The sequence below is a fragment of the Plectropomus leopardus genome, chromosome 1 (genome assembly GCF_008729295.1).
Source record: "Plectropomus leopardus isolate mb chromosome 1, YSFRI_Pleo_2.0, whole genome shotgun sequence".
In the NCBI taxonomy this organism is placed as follows: Eukaryota; Metazoa; Chordata; class Actinopteri; order Perciformes; family Serranidae; genus Plectropomus; species Plectropomus leopardus.
This window is the reverse complement of record NC_056463.1, coordinates 10,133,026-10,148,213: the sequence shown is the minus strand read 5'-3', so window position 1 is coordinate 10,148,213 and position 15,188 is coordinate 10,133,026. Positions and strand designations below refer to the sequence as shown.

At 40.2% G+C, this 15,188-nt stretch overlaps 1 protein-coding gene across 1 annotated transcript in view; it reads right to left on the bottom strand.

The window, feature by feature from the left end:
• Positions 1-842: 842 nt before the first annotated feature.
• fbn1 (fibrillin 1) overlaps positions 843-15,188 on the bottom strand; it is a 90,723-nt gene continuing 76,377 nt past the window's right edge. Inside the window, exons 59-66 of the mRNA XM_042492016.1 lie at positions 12,416-12,541; positions 12,048-12,170; positions 9,858-9,974; positions 6,055-6,183; positions 5,840-5,959; positions 4,260-4,485; positions 3,989-4,172; positions 843-2,508 (exon numbers count right to left, since the gene is read on the bottom strand). Of these exons, the coding sequence (XP_042347950.1) occupies positions 2,122-2,508; positions 3,989-4,172; positions 4,260-4,485; positions 5,840-5,959; positions 6,055-6,183; positions 9,858-9,974; positions 12,048-12,170; positions 12,416-12,541 (1,412 nt within the window). The 3' untranslated portion in view covers positions 843-2,121. The remainder of the gene's footprint in view (positions 2,509-3,988; positions 4,173-4,259; positions 4,486-5,839; positions 5,960-6,054; positions 6,184-9,857; positions 9,975-12,047; positions 12,171-12,415; positions 12,542-15,188) is intronic.

Here is a 15,188-nt window from a genome sequence, read left to right as displayed (position 1 = left end):
GAAATGAGTTTGATATCAAATGCAATCAGAAAACATTAATATTAGAAAGTGTTCAGTTTCTCTCATACTTTCTGAAAGCTTGTTTTTCTTTTTTAATAATACAATATATTGACCAGCCCATGTTTTAAAGCAGCGGTTCCCAACTGGTTGGCTGCAGGTCCATTCTGAATGGACTGCAAGTGACATAAGAACATTTTAAGTTTGTAAAAAACACACTTTAGTTTGAAGTAAAGAGACTTTCCAGCTCAGAGCTTTTATTTTGAAATGCTGTTTCTGTTACTGATATGTGTTCTAAGCCAATGTATCGTTTACATTTTGTGAAATAAAACTGAATATGTGGTTATTTATTTTATGTGTGGAACTTGAACTAATTACAAACAAAAAATCTGGACCTGTTGGGGAAAAAGTCTTTGAAATGAATGTAAACATAACCAACCAGACACTGGAGAAGGCTGCTGTGTAATTTTGTCATTTGGGTTAAAATATACTATAGTTTTGTTTGTGTTATATGTTGTGAATAGTCATAAAAACATTTATTATTAGTTATTTAAGTTTTTAAATTTTGTCCATGAGAATGCGAGAACCCTGAATTATAGAAAGAAGTCTTCCAAATCTCCACAAGGGGGCAGTGCAAGACAAGAAATGCATCTCAGTCTAGAAAGTCTGCACCATAACTGGGGTTCCACAATGCCAGTTTCACCAGCTAAAACAGAATCAGATCATGTTGCACTTACTTGGGTTACACATGACTGAAGAAGAGGGATTTCTAACACGAAGCTAGCAGCTGTCTGTTTTGCTTCATTGCATTCAATCTGGATAAAAGGGGAAAGCACAGCAGTGAATACATATACACCAAAAAATATGTTTTTATTGTGAATTTACAACTAAACCCTCACTGATGTGAACAGAGAACACAGACTGGTGTCAGGCTGGTCCGTGGCAATGCAGCACTGATTGTATTTGTGAGAGAATGTGTGGCCACGAAGACCTCAGTGCATAATCATGAAGGCCCAGGTTTGGCATCATTGATGTGTGTCGTTTGTGTGTGTCTGTGTGTGCAGGTGTGTGTGTGTATGTATACACAGTTTACAAAGGAAGTAGTTGGTCATTATAAGCACCATTACAAACCCCTCTATTCCAGGGGCTTCCTCTAGTTTACAAATGCTTCATAGATTAAAAGTGGCATCGATTATTACAGTATAAACACAATTTACATGTAGTATAGAGGAGAGCAGACAGGCTATGAAGCTAGCTGTTACTGTTGCAAAGACATTGAATCTTCAGAATGACCAAAGGGATTGTATCTTGTCGACTACTGAGTTTTTGAATAGTAGTACAGTGCATTCAGAAGTCTATGTGGTTGTGATGCTAGCACCAGTAAATATGAATTATTCTAGTCAGTAGGAAAAGATGGAAAAGCATAGTTTAAATATGCAGTAGGAGTCATTCAAGCTCAGACATGGCTACATCTCAATAGTCCATAGTGGGTTCCTTTCCTCTCCTAAACATTCTCATAATCGTTTTTTTTTTTTTTTTTTTGTCATCTTCACGCCATTAAATTAATATCTGGGGAAGGAGAAGTGTGTTTTAATGCATCCATGTTTGTTCAAGTCATTTACCTGAGGGGAGGAAATGAATTTATTGCAGACTATTGGGACTCACCCTTTTCTTCCACCTAAGATGAGTTCTAAAAAAACTCCGCCTTTAGAGCTTTCTGCAGTCCTCATGCCCGTCAAAGTGGCACCTGATTCCACATATCATCATACAACATTTAAAAATTAAAAACCGTTCACACTCAATAGTGCTTCACACACAGCTGAAGTTGTGTGCCGGGGCAATATCTTCTTCATCTGACTCTCACACTGCCTCATTCAGCTTTCCGCAGAAATTGTATCTATGATATGTAGAATCATCTTTGGCATTCAAACGACGCAGTCCCTCCCCCCCACCCCCTTCTTGTCTCTTTGGTGGCGAGCCCTTCTCCCTGTTGGAGCAAGTAGAAGTTGCCCTCTAACCGCTGATCCAGAGTCAGAGATGTTTGGCCTTTTTTTTTGGAAAGTGTGAGCCTGACACTGGATTAGCAGCCACCGGCAACATCTGCCCGTCTCAGTCTTGTGATGGTTAATGGAGGATGATCTGCACCCTCATCTTCAGTATCTCTCCCAGCTGTCCTGTGAGGTAGTCTTTATCGTGTCTGTCCTCCAGCTCAGCCAGCTCCTTCTTCCTGTAAAGCGGCATGCTGCTGATCTGAAGGGAGTACGCCCCTGGGGGGAGGGCCTTCTTCTTGCTCAGATGCAGATAGCTGACGCCCTCTCTCTGGTTGATCTTGAAGTAGCCTTCCTCGTTGCCGTAGTCGATGCTGTAGCGCACGTGGTCGGTGAGGGTGGATAAGGCCGGGGTGAACTCGAGGATGTGGTCCCGGGTGCTCAGGTCGCTGATGTTCAGGTGGAACTGCAGGGTGTCCTCGATGTCCACGCTGGCCAGGCTGACCATGTCCTGCTCAGTCAGCTGCAGAAAGAAAATGTGGTCCAAGTGACTTTTTTAAAAGATTTTTTTGGGGGCTTTTTTGCCTTTATTAGATTGGACAGTGGCAGCGTGAAAGGTGGAGAGAGAGGGGATGACATGCAGCAAAGGGCCGGGGCTGGACTCCAATCCACGGCTGCTGCAGGGAGGACGTAGCTCCCTCAATTGAGCTGCTGGGTGCCCTCATGTCCAAGTATTTTAGAATAGAATAGAATTAGGGCTGCCAGTGTTGACACATTAATCACAATGCAATTAAAGTCCGTCATTAACACTTTTTCTTTTTAAATCGCATTAATCGCCAGCCGACATTCCGGTCTTTAAGAGGCTGTACATGGCTGAGTTTTAAAGCTCGTGATAATACTGGTATAATCTGAAACCAGAAGACCTGAGGAATCCAGTGGTACCAATGATGTTACGCAAACTTCTCAGGATGGGGGTGGAATAATGCTCCAAATTTAGGCTAAATTTTGGCGATGGAAAAATGGCATGGCCTTTTCATAGGGGTCCCTTGACCTCAGAATATCTGAATGAAAATTTCTTCCATGGTACCCATGATTCTCCCCTTTAAAGACATGTCCACTCTATGCCAGTCCCATGCAGGTTTTTGCTGTCATTTGATTCCTGATCAAGACAATGTGTTCAGAATTGCTTCACTTCGTCAATGTGGACTTCAAAACTGAATTCAGTTTATAAAACACTTACCTTGTATAAAGGAATATTTCACCCACAAAATAATGATCATCTGGAAATCAATTACGCACCCTGTGTTACACTGAATCGGAAAGAAAACTTTTTTCTGCATGTCTCCGGTGAAGAAAGAATCCAAAAACTGAGAAAATTCTGGATATTTTAAAGGAAGCAGGTTTACCAATAGCAAGACTAAGTATAAAATCTGTTTACAAACTCTCATACATCTTGTGCCGTATAATCTAAGTCGTATGCTCAGTACTTCCCAAACACATACATTTTCCCTAAAACCATATTATTTAAAACACTTAAGCATAAACAGTCTCATGCACCTACAAGTAGCACGGCTGAGTATGTGTGTGAGATACACGAGCAGACTTTACATGTACTCACTTGCCCAGGCGCGTTACTCATATGCACGTGAGGTTTTAGTGAAAATGCATGTGTTTAGGAAGTACTGATCATACGACTAGATAATTGAGACTTGGATTATAGTTCAGTGGTTCTTTCAGAGTTTGTAAATGGATGTCTTAATGTAGTATTGCTGTTGTTAAACACTTCAAATCAGACTTTTACCGTTTTTGGATACTTTGTTCACCATTAAGGCATGCAAAAAAAATGTTTTTGTTGCAGATTCAAAGGGTATACAAATGATCATTTGTGGGTGAAGTATTCCTTTAAGTTTGTAATTGTTGAATATTAATTCTCCTCAGAATACAGAGGACATGACCTCAGTATAACTACAGCCCTGCGTGTTGCATACAGACAGACAGATTACCTGCATGTCTTCCTGAGGATCCTCCTGTGTTGAGTTGGTGCTGCGACGTTTGCGTCCCTTCTTGGGATAGCCGTTGATCTTACATTCATAGCAGGCGTCAGGAGACAGAGAGTTATCATCCTCCTCACCTCCCTGTTCAGCAGTTGAACCAGGACCGGTAAAGCCCAGACCTGTAACACAGTGCCTGAAACGAAATGACAAAGCCATCAGTCAACAAGAATAATCTACGGACAGCTTTCACACTCAGTCAGTCAGTCACTCACTCACGTACCCTTGTCCTGCACGGAAGTATCCAGGTGGACATCCACAAAGGTAGCCCCCGTCTGTGTTCGAGCAGCCAAACTTGCACGGGTTGTGGCTGGTGGAGCACTCGTTGACGTCCGTGCAGCCTCCGCCCGTCTGCTCGAAGCCAGCGGGGCAGAGGCAGCGGAAGCTCCCCAGGGTGTTGTGGCATGACGCTCCCCCGCAGATCTGGCTGTTTAGACACTCGTTCTCATCTGGGTCACAGGAAATTGATGGGAAGTAAACAAACAAGAGGTCGTTCCAGTTAAAGGACACAAACAATGCTGGGAAAGTCTGCCATGGACGTTGCAAATATGTGGAGAGATTCAAATTAAAAATAGAGGTTTAATTTACGAAAGCTCTTTATTTTGGGGTATACACTGAAGCACACTGTACCACACACATTACCTAGTTCTATGCCTGAAATATTTCTAATGAATTTATGTCTTTACAAATTTTTACCATCCTGCTCTTTTTTCATTTGTTTTTGTGTCCCTTCTTCAATAGGTCTCTTTGTCCCTTTAGAGTAAGACATTTCCATAAGCCTCTCAGTGTCTCTTTTGTCAACCTCAATTATTATTTTTCAAAATGAATTAAACGTCCAGTGTGTTAAATTTAGTGGCATCTACAGGTGAGGACTGCATATTGCAACCAGTTGGCACTTTTCCGGGTCAGAATTCCTTCAGTGTTCACTGTTTCGGAGGTTTTTACCCAAAGCTGAATCATCTGCAGACATCTCTTCCTCTCCAAAGCAAACGCACCAGGTGATTAAAACCGATTATTTTTCCGTCAATTTTTTCTCTGACAATTTAAGATCCAGATGTTTTGGAGGTTTTAACCAGGAGCTGAACTATCCACAGAGGTGTCTTCCTCTCCAAAACAAATGAACACGGTGATTTAAACTGGTAAAGACACAGAATAAAGCAGTGTCACATTTAAAAAAACATTTTTTTTTTACACTGTTCAGCTCATCGCGGAGGGGCTATGAACTACTGTGGCTAATGTGAAACGTGAATGACCCTGTCTAGAGCCAGTGTTTGGTTTGTCCGTTCTGGGCTACTGTAGAAACTCGGCAGTGCAACATTGCAGACTCTGTGAATGAGGACCCACTTTCTACAGCTTACTCCAACAACAAAAATTCTTATTTTCAGATAATTATGCACTGAAGGAAAACATACTTATTGTATTATATTCTGTTTCTGTCAGCATATCCCCCTAAATCCTACACACTGGACCTTTAAGTGTGCAAACATAATTTATCTCTTTTGGGGTTGTTAGTAGGATATTGAGCATGTATTTTTAACATAATTTCCTTTTCTCATGACCTTACCACAATGGAAAGGGTTGAACTTCCAGAAGAAAAGGAAAAACATTGTTGGCGTATTTATATTTTTAGCGTGGCAGGAAAGAGGTGAAGGATGGATGACTTGTTTTAAAAAGGCTCCAGGCCGGGCTGTAGTCCAGAACATCAAGGCTGCTTGGTACATAGTTTGGCAACCGAGTCATCAGGATGTCCAAAAGGAAAGAATTTTAATATTTGCTGATAAAAAGAGCAGCGGTTTAACTCACCCACACACTGGTTCCACTGGTAGTGCTGGAGGTAGCCCTGTGGACAGCTGCACCTGTATCCACCCACCAGGTTCTGACAGCCATGCTGACACCTGTGGTTACCGTCACACTCATCCATGTCTGTGACGGACAAACACGCAACAAAACTACAATAAGAGCCCTTTTCTCCATAATGAATCAGCTGATATTTAGGTGGGTATTAATTGTTGTCAGACCTTCACAGGATTGTCCACTGGGATCTAATGAGAATCCCCGCTGGCACTCGCAACTGAAGCTCCCTGGAGTGTTTTGGCAGGCACCGTTGGAGCCGCACAGATTGGGGTCTGTTGCACATTCATTGTTGTCTGCACAGAGCAAAGGGAGAGTTCAGACAAGGGTAAAATAGGAAACATGATACAAAGGCTGATTATAACCCTGATTTGGATTTGCAGAGTCATTTTAAAATTCATGGAGAACCGACACTGGTTCCAAAAAATAGTCCACCATGGACTGTTGGTGTGAATGATCTCACAGTCTGCAGGGGTTTAGGAATACAGTCTCTCACCTACTGATTTGATCTCAGACCAGAAGAGGTAATCACAAACATCTGAGTGTGAAAGTTCATTCTTGACCTTGGGAATAACAGCTTGACGAAATAATCCAAACACAACATCCAAGCTTTTATCAAAAACCAAAAAAAAGGAAGTGAGTGAGTCTTGAGTTAAGATTATTTTTTCAAACATCACAAACATGTGTTGACTCTAAACCTGAACCCAATCATGCAGTTTAAACTATTTAGCGACTAAGATGAAAGTGGAGAGGGCTGTAATCTGGAAGTGTCAGTTGTTTAATGTGTGATCGCAGGTGTTTTCACAGTCTTCTCACGTGTTCCCAGCTTTAGATCTTTGTTTGCTGAACAGTCAACATGTGGGACATATTGAAGTGCTTAAAAGCATAGACGGTCTAAGCACTGCCTGCCAATCCAAATACAGATTTCAAACAAGTATTTCTTTAAAGTCTGTGTAAAGTAATAATAAAAATGTGTTCTGAGTTTGTCACATCACAAAAAGATGTGTTATTAAACACCTGATTAAAAATCGGATCATGGGACTATGCCAAGCCCCCAGGAAGTGCGCCATGCGTTGATGCAAAATTTACATAGTGGTCGAAAGTGGAATTACACCGTTTGAGTCAGTCATGTTGTGCACACTGGCCCAGAAAGACTTTTCCTATTTGCTAACATGGGGAAAGAGAAGTCTGTATATCAGTAAATTATTTTTTGTGAGCATCAAAAAGAGATTTTTCTGCTTCATGCACCATTGAGCAGCTCTCATAGGAATGAATATTCTAATGATACTTCTCATTTTTATACAGCTACACTGTCAGGGGTGAGGTTATGTTGAGTATAGCTTCAATGCATCATCAAGCTATGGTTTTAGGCATGCCCAAAAAATCTTAAAACAGGAAAATGGAGAAAAAAGAGTCCACCGTCTAACTCCACAATTCAGTACTATACAGTAAAGGGTCTTTGTAAAATTATTCAACAACCAGTTTCCAACATTTATAATGTGTTTTGAAACAAATCTCTGAATTCACTTTACACAGACTTTAATGGAGCATCACATCATCACCAGTCAGCGTGACTGACAAACTGATACCTAAACATTTTTATACTGGATAAGGACACGCGTGTTTGCAGCAGCGTAAAGGAACAGACGTATGGGATGGAATGAGACACTGAGTTCTAGTCCATACAGACACGGGTATTTTTGGAAACAGGATTTTTACCTCCTTCCTTCTTTTAAAAAAATCCCATACCATCAAACTGTTAAAAAAATATATCTCAGACAAAATGAAAAAGCAAAAACACAACTAAGGTGCTGTCAAGAGCCTGCCAAACTCACAGGCGGGGGTTATATAACTGTAACCTTAAATCCACGCAATGAAGATGTGATGGTGGCCAATCAGCAGCCTGAAAAAAAACTATTACTGGAAGGCTACCTGGAGCAGTAACCTCTGTAGTAAATTCTGAAGCGTCTGCTCCTCAATATATTGGAGAGGTAACTGTACTTTTATGTGTAAACATGTAAAAAGCTCTGTAAGCAAGGTTAGAACCAGCACTGTTTTAATCACGTCCACCACTGCGCAAAATGCTGCCTCACAAAAAAGATAACAGCTCACACTTTGCCACAACAAGACAAAAGTTGTGACCTAAAGAGTGCATGTGAACAGAAGGCCAAAATACATGAAAAAAGGCTACATTTACAAAAATACCCGTGTCCATGTGGACTAGCTTTAAAGCTGCATCCATGCCTACATTTTTGTTTTCAAACGTAGAGCTATTGACACATTTATGCAGTGCATCCACACTACTCTGATGTATTTGAACCCCTAAAAATGGTTAAAACGCCGCTAACCCCTTTTTGTTTGTAAACTCAGGAGTTTTGTTTTAGTCTGGACGGGCGGAAACTGAGACTTTTGAAAAAGATGATGCAGACACCCACGTTCACTCATCAAAGGGGTCTTATCAGTCACAGCGTGTCAAGCCCGAACATCCTTCATACTTTTGTGATTTCCTTCTTGTGTGGGCACTCCTTTTCTATTGCTTCCTCCAGTAATGAAAAATGCTCCCACCACTCAAACATATATCACTGTACTAATGAACTCAAAGTGACATCAAGTGAGGTTGCTGGCAATTTTGTTTGGGGAAAAAGTGGGGTGTATTCTGTGGTTTGTACACTGCACAATCTTGAGAGCAGTTTTTTCACTCTTTCTGGTTAATTTTACAACCTTGAAATTTTGATTAAAGAATAATGAGGCCATGGTGTTCGATTATTTTGAAGCCTGTTCTGGGGACCCTAAGGCAAGATATGAGAGAAAACTTGCCCGGATCAGCCTTGAATCACGCCTTGGCATGCTTTCTAATAGCACTATCTTTGCGCTGGCTTAAAACAAAGATTAAAGCATGTCAAACATGGCCTTCTAATGAGCTTCTCACTCATCCAGTAGCTCTTTGGGATGTTGGTGTTGGTGTGACTTTGAGATTTGGTTGGAAGCAACTCCCAATCTGGTTTCCACTGCATGCCTGTGTGGTACACGTTACCTTCAAAAACAGTTCCACTTTGTCATCAGTCCAAGCAAATACATTTCTGGTCTCGCTTTTTCTCTGTTGTAGGCTATTTTCTGTAACTAAGCAACCAACCATAGAAAACATGCTTCCTGTTTACATAGGCACACGCATGTCCATTACATATAAATGGTCATGTGATGTGTTTTCAGACTTGGAGTATGGACAGAGATTATTTCTTAAACAGTTTTGTTGGGATGTTTGTTATTTGAAAATGCTGTTTTAAAATGAAGATGTATTAGTGTGAATGTAGCTCTAAAACAGTATTTACAATATCTCTGGAAAAATGTTTTGATCAGGAACAATGTTTTGGACCAATGAGCACCTACCATGAAGGAGTTTCAGAGTCCTATGTCATCAGTAGTTACTGAGGTATGTGTTGTTTCATGTCACACCCTTGTTTCTCCAACCTCCATACATTAATAACAGGTCCACACCTAATCCACGTCATTAGTTGCCTGGGGTTATTCCTATAGTCAAAAGTGAGGGTTCCCTGTCCCTGATTTGATGTGAGGTCATGGGAGCTGCTTTATGGTCTGGAAAAAAAAAGCTTGTGGTAGTCATGGCAATGCGCTGCAAAGTTCCAAAACAAAGCATTGCTAAGCTGCCACGACTCCGACCCAGTCCAGCCTAATAAGATCAGTGTGATATCAGCCGGAGTCCATTAACTCTGAATGAGAGTTAGTAAAAGCTGGACAACAGGGTGGTTCAGAGGTCTTTTATGAGCTGGAAAATACGATATGAAATGACACTGTGGGAGGACATATTGTGTGTGCATTTGACACCACATAGCAGCGGAGGCTGAACTAGTTTAAGTGTTTTGGGAATAAACACAAAGTTGCATTAAGAGCATTTCTAACTACAAAATATTTGGATGTGTAGTGTTCCGTACTCTGTGAGTGTCATATTTACCAATGCAGGCAGTGTGATGCTGAGTGAAGCCAGGTGGACATTTGCAGGTGAACCCACCGATGGTGTTAACACATAAGAATTGACAGTTGTGCTGTTTGGTCGAACACTCATCCAGATCTGGAAAAAGAGGAGAAAAGATGTATAAAATACAACCAGCTATAAATCTGACAGAAGAGTTAAAACTGCTTTAGTAGTTTGAGTAGTTTTTTTTTCAAGATCCTGTGGTTGGAGCAGCGTCAGATCGCTGCGTGGTCTTCTGTGCTGCTCTTTTCTGCGAGTCAAATTCCAGTCCTTCTACAGTCACTGACCTACAAATGAACTGCAAATGAACCAGACACCGGAAACACTGAGGGGGACTGCAGAGGGGGAAACTAAATCTATGGTAAATAAAGATGAAAAGAGGACCCAAAAAGACTGAACACCACGAGCACATTTGTTTAGACTCACAAACAAGCCTGATAAACAGAGACACTGCCAGATGCTCTGTGTCACCGGCTCTGGATGTAGGGTACATGCTCATGAACGTGTACGTGGACACACTGGTCCAAATGGAGCATCTTGGGACAGTGAGCAGAACACTGGCAGAGGGCCCAGCCCACTCAGCACTACAGTGTCTCTAACCTGGAAACTAAGTCAAGCAAGAACTTCAGCTATATGTCCCAGAGGGGGAATTTGTCTTAGAGTAAAGTACCTGCTGCCAGTCGCTTCAAGAGCACCTCTTTCCAAAAGTATGTCACTGAACTCAAGTGATCTGAGTAGCTCTGGGCTTAAATGTTCAGTATGTGGGATTTAGTTGGATATATTGGCAGAAACTGAATATAATATGTTTTCCTTAGTGTATAATCACCTTAAAATAAGAATCATTGTGATTTTGTTATCTTAGAGTGAGCTGTTTACATTCTCACAGGGAGCAGGTCGCCATCTACGGAGATCCTGAAGTCCCAGATATGGAGCGTGACTTTTTTTTTAAAAAACGTAATACTGCTTTATTAAGCATTTTAACAAGTTTAAATCACCAGGCCCTCTGTTTTAGAGAGAAAGAGACCCATAAAGAGATTTTGCTTCTGGCAAAAATCTCCTAAATGTTTGGGTCTAAAGTTATCATAAAGAGGCGGAAACCTTTGCGGAGTTGGCTCCTGGTAGAAAAACCCTGAAAGTCCAGACCAGAACTAAGGTGATCACACATTAGCAGGTCCCTGACTTGCGTGCCGTCTGCGACGAGCGAAATAAAAATACTGATTTGCAACACAAAACTGTTTTATTCTGTGCTTTTACAGTTTTTAATCACCTGGTCTCTGTTTTTAAGAGGAAGAGATCTCTGAAGATGATTCAACACTGAAGGAAATAAAACCTGGAGAAGTTTCAGCTGGTTACAATATAATCTTCAGTAGGCATGTTTACATTAACACTCAAAATGAGCAAACTGAAACTGCAAATATAAAATACGCCTAATGGAAACATGTCAATTTCGAAAAAAAAAATCCCATTCATCGCAAAAAAGTTTTTAAACGCACATGAGGTGGTATTTCAGGCAGTTTGAAAAAGCCACATTTTGCAAAACTGCAATGGAAACACTTTTTTCGCTTTTATAGGTAACGTGGCGCTTCGACTATATTTTTGTCGGCAGGAACTGGCTCCCTCAGGCATGATGCGGCAGGCACTAAAAGAGGTGTTACTGAATCACATAACTCTTCAAAAGTTGAGCCGAATCATCCGGAATATTTGAGTTCACAGTTCCGATGTGAAATCGTGTACTATCACCTCCCAGAAATCCCTCATACGTGGCCGATCCCACATTAGGGGCTTGCCTTTCCATTATCGCCCCTATGACACACCTATGTCACCTTCAATCAGAAATAATGACGGCTCATGCGGTGACTGCAGTAGAAATAAACGTGCTAATGTTTTGAACATCCATCGCTATGCTTCTTGGAATATTATCGCAAGAGGAGAAGACACATTACATCACTCAATGGAAACACATACATCTCGCCATTTTGTTTTTTATCGATATTTTGAAAATATCGCTTAAGTTTTGTGCAAATCTGTAATGGAAACCCACCTGCGGCTAGATGCCACTAAATCCCTCTGACTTGTACACACTTCACCTTTAACACGGGCTACTCTTGACGATGTAGAGGTTATGTTTTGCGGTGAGTGTGTGTGTGTGTGTGTGTGTGTGTGAGTCACCTCTGCAGCTCTTTCCATCTTCTTGCATGACGTATCCACGGGGGCAGGAGCAGAGGTAGCTTCCCTCTGTGTTCTTACAGATGAAGTTACAAGGCTTTGGTGCCTGTATGCACTCATCAACATCTAGACGGAGAAGGAGAGGGTGATGGTGAGACAGCGAGAGAGAGAGTTTGATCCTGTAGCAATAAATTCCAAAAGGGAAGATGATGAGACAGACAGACTTTGGCTGCATTTTTAAGGGGAGTGTGTGGGCAGTCCACCCACGTAGTTTGGGTTCTTTACTAGACAGCAGGAATGAAAATGGGAGGTAGGCATGGTAGGAAAGGAGTCCATAAAGTGTAAGTGCTCGAGTTGAAGTTAAACCTTACCCACACACTGTGTGTTACTGATGTCATGAGTGTAGCCAGGATTGCAGGTGCAGCGGTAGGAGCCCAGACTGTTAATACACTGACCATTCTTGCACAAGTTGCCCATCACACGACACTCATCGATATCTGGACGGAAACAAGAAAAGTAATTTCCGCATGAACCACTCAAATGCTTGAGTGAGAATAACAATGTATGCTCAAAGTCTGGGTTCCTTTCAGCAAATCATTTTACCCAGAACTGGATTTTAAAAGTGAATATCAGACATTGGTATGGTAGTCCAGATCTGTCTTTGTCTCAGGACCACTTTCTGCAGGTCTCAGTCTCATCTTGGAATCAACCATAGCTTTACTAGAAATGGGTATGAGTACTTGAGTACTTGCTTGGATGTCAGTATTCATTCAACGTATGGAGTAAATAATGTTGAGGCGCCTTATGAGCAGAAACCATTTTAAAAACATTGCCTCTTGTTATTTTATGCAAAAAAAGATCAAATTTTATGACTGTTTGCTTGATGTCCTCAGGGTTTGATTTGCTGATATCATAGCTAATAAATGCAATGCTTTCCGGCCAGTTTTAAATCTTGGATGTTGCAGCTTCCATGAAAACAAAGACAGGTTTTCAAAATGATTCCAGCTTTTTACTGAAAGTTACTGAAATGAAGAGAAACCAGTGGTTGCTCAGCAGGTTGTAAGAATTAAACATGTAAAGTGCTAATGGCTTCGGGGCTGAATCATTCAACACTGCCAGTATGGCCATTTTAATAATTTTAGATTTAATATATAGTTTTGCCCCCCCCACCTCATGTTAGCTCAATTCATGAAAAACAAAAATTTTTATCCAAACACGGTCAGAGAAAGATCGACAGGGATTCTCAGTTCACAGGGATTTTTAACCAGAGTTCCTACAGCATGAGGAAAGTTAGATTTAAGACTTTTAGGACTTTTTTTTAATGCCACTCGAAATGGAATTTAAGACAAATTTTACAATAAGCCAAACTGAAGAAAGAAACATGAAGTGATATCAATTACTTCGAGTCAGGAACAATTTTGCCCAAATGTTTACTTAAATATAAAACATGACTGTATTGATCCAGTTAGATGATCTGTGTCAAATGCTGAATTTTTTAAAAACTGTCTAGAGTGAAACACGAGCAAAAAAGTGAACATATGTTATCACGTGTGTGTTTATTTCTTCAAAAAGGCATTTTTCTTTGGATTGGATGTTGTAATGGTATATGGGTGTTGATGGCTTCCCTGTCCTGATCTGTGTGACGTTGAATTCGGCAAATTACCTTTAAAAAATGGATAATACCAATTGCTGAGATTATGCAAAGCAACGTCAGAAAAAGTGATTTTTAAATATGCTACTTCCAATGACTTAGCATTTTGAAGACTTCTGAAAGACGAATTTACAACATTTTAATACCAATTAAGGCCTCATTTATAGGTGAAGGAATTGAATACCTTTTAATTTTTTTTTCAAGGATCTGTGAGAACCCTGTTTATACTTCACTCCCAAAGTGAAAATTTTTATATCAATTGCTAATCCCATTTTACATTTATTTCTAGACAAAACTAGTTTTCCTTGCTTTCAGTGAAAGGAGAATCCAAAAACGAAGGAAATTCTGGATGAATTTATGTCATGAGGGCCGCATTTCACAACAGTAAAACCATGAGCTGAACGCTGAAACTATGAAATATCAAAAATCCACACAATTAAACTAACTACTTAACTGATAGGGGCAGTGGTAGACCAGCATCTCCTGTGTTCAGTAAGTTAAAATTGTTATTTTTATCTGGCTTTGAAGAGAATATAGATAAATAATGTCCAGTTCAGTTCCCTGTTGGAAAGGGCTGTGTGTTTGGGAAGTACTGAGCATAAGGCTGGATAAATGACTCGGTTGCTATACCAAATGGCTCTCAGATGCCAATCACTATTACATATTCTGGTCTTCTCTCTTACTAATTCCTTTCCGGCAGGATGTTCACACAGTTTTGCAGAGACTTTTCTGGCTGGACATTTAAACTACAGACCCTATATTTGGATGCCGAGCATATTGACAATGTGACCTCTGATGATAAGATATATCTCAGCGCTGCCTGCAGGAGAGTGGCTAAAATCAGCAATTCCCACAGTGGATAACTGGACTAACATTACATACTGTATGACATATTTAAGATGGAAAGGATTACTTTTACAATTAGACTGCAACAGGATAAGTTCTTAAAAAGATGGGAAAATTGGATGGAGTGCATAACACCTGTGACGTTCATCATTTGTTTAAAACAGATTTATTTTAGTTTATTTTGTATTTATTTAAAAAAAAAATTAATCTAATTTATGGTTCTCACATACTTGTTTGCAAACTGACTAAAGTAGCATGAAGACAAACCACAACATCTTGGTTTTATTTATGAAGTTTGTTTTTTGTTTTGTTTAAAAAAAAATCTATATCTGTACTGTAGATTACTTTACTGGTCCTTTTTGGCTTCAGTATTTTTTATTTAAATTCTTTTTTGTAGTATCTCCTGATGTATCTGTAATTTACAGAAGGTTTGGAGAGTTAAGGCTATTAAGCCGTATAAGGACTATCTCTTTGAATCTTGTCAAAACTAAATAAAAAGAGAATTAAAAAAAAAAGACTGGATAAATGAGACTTGGATTACACTGCACCAGTTGTGTTAAAGTTTATATTGTAGTTAAAAGCTGACCCCTATGGCTTCAATTTAGCAATATTTTTCCTCTGTTTTTAGATTCTTTGTTTTCATCACA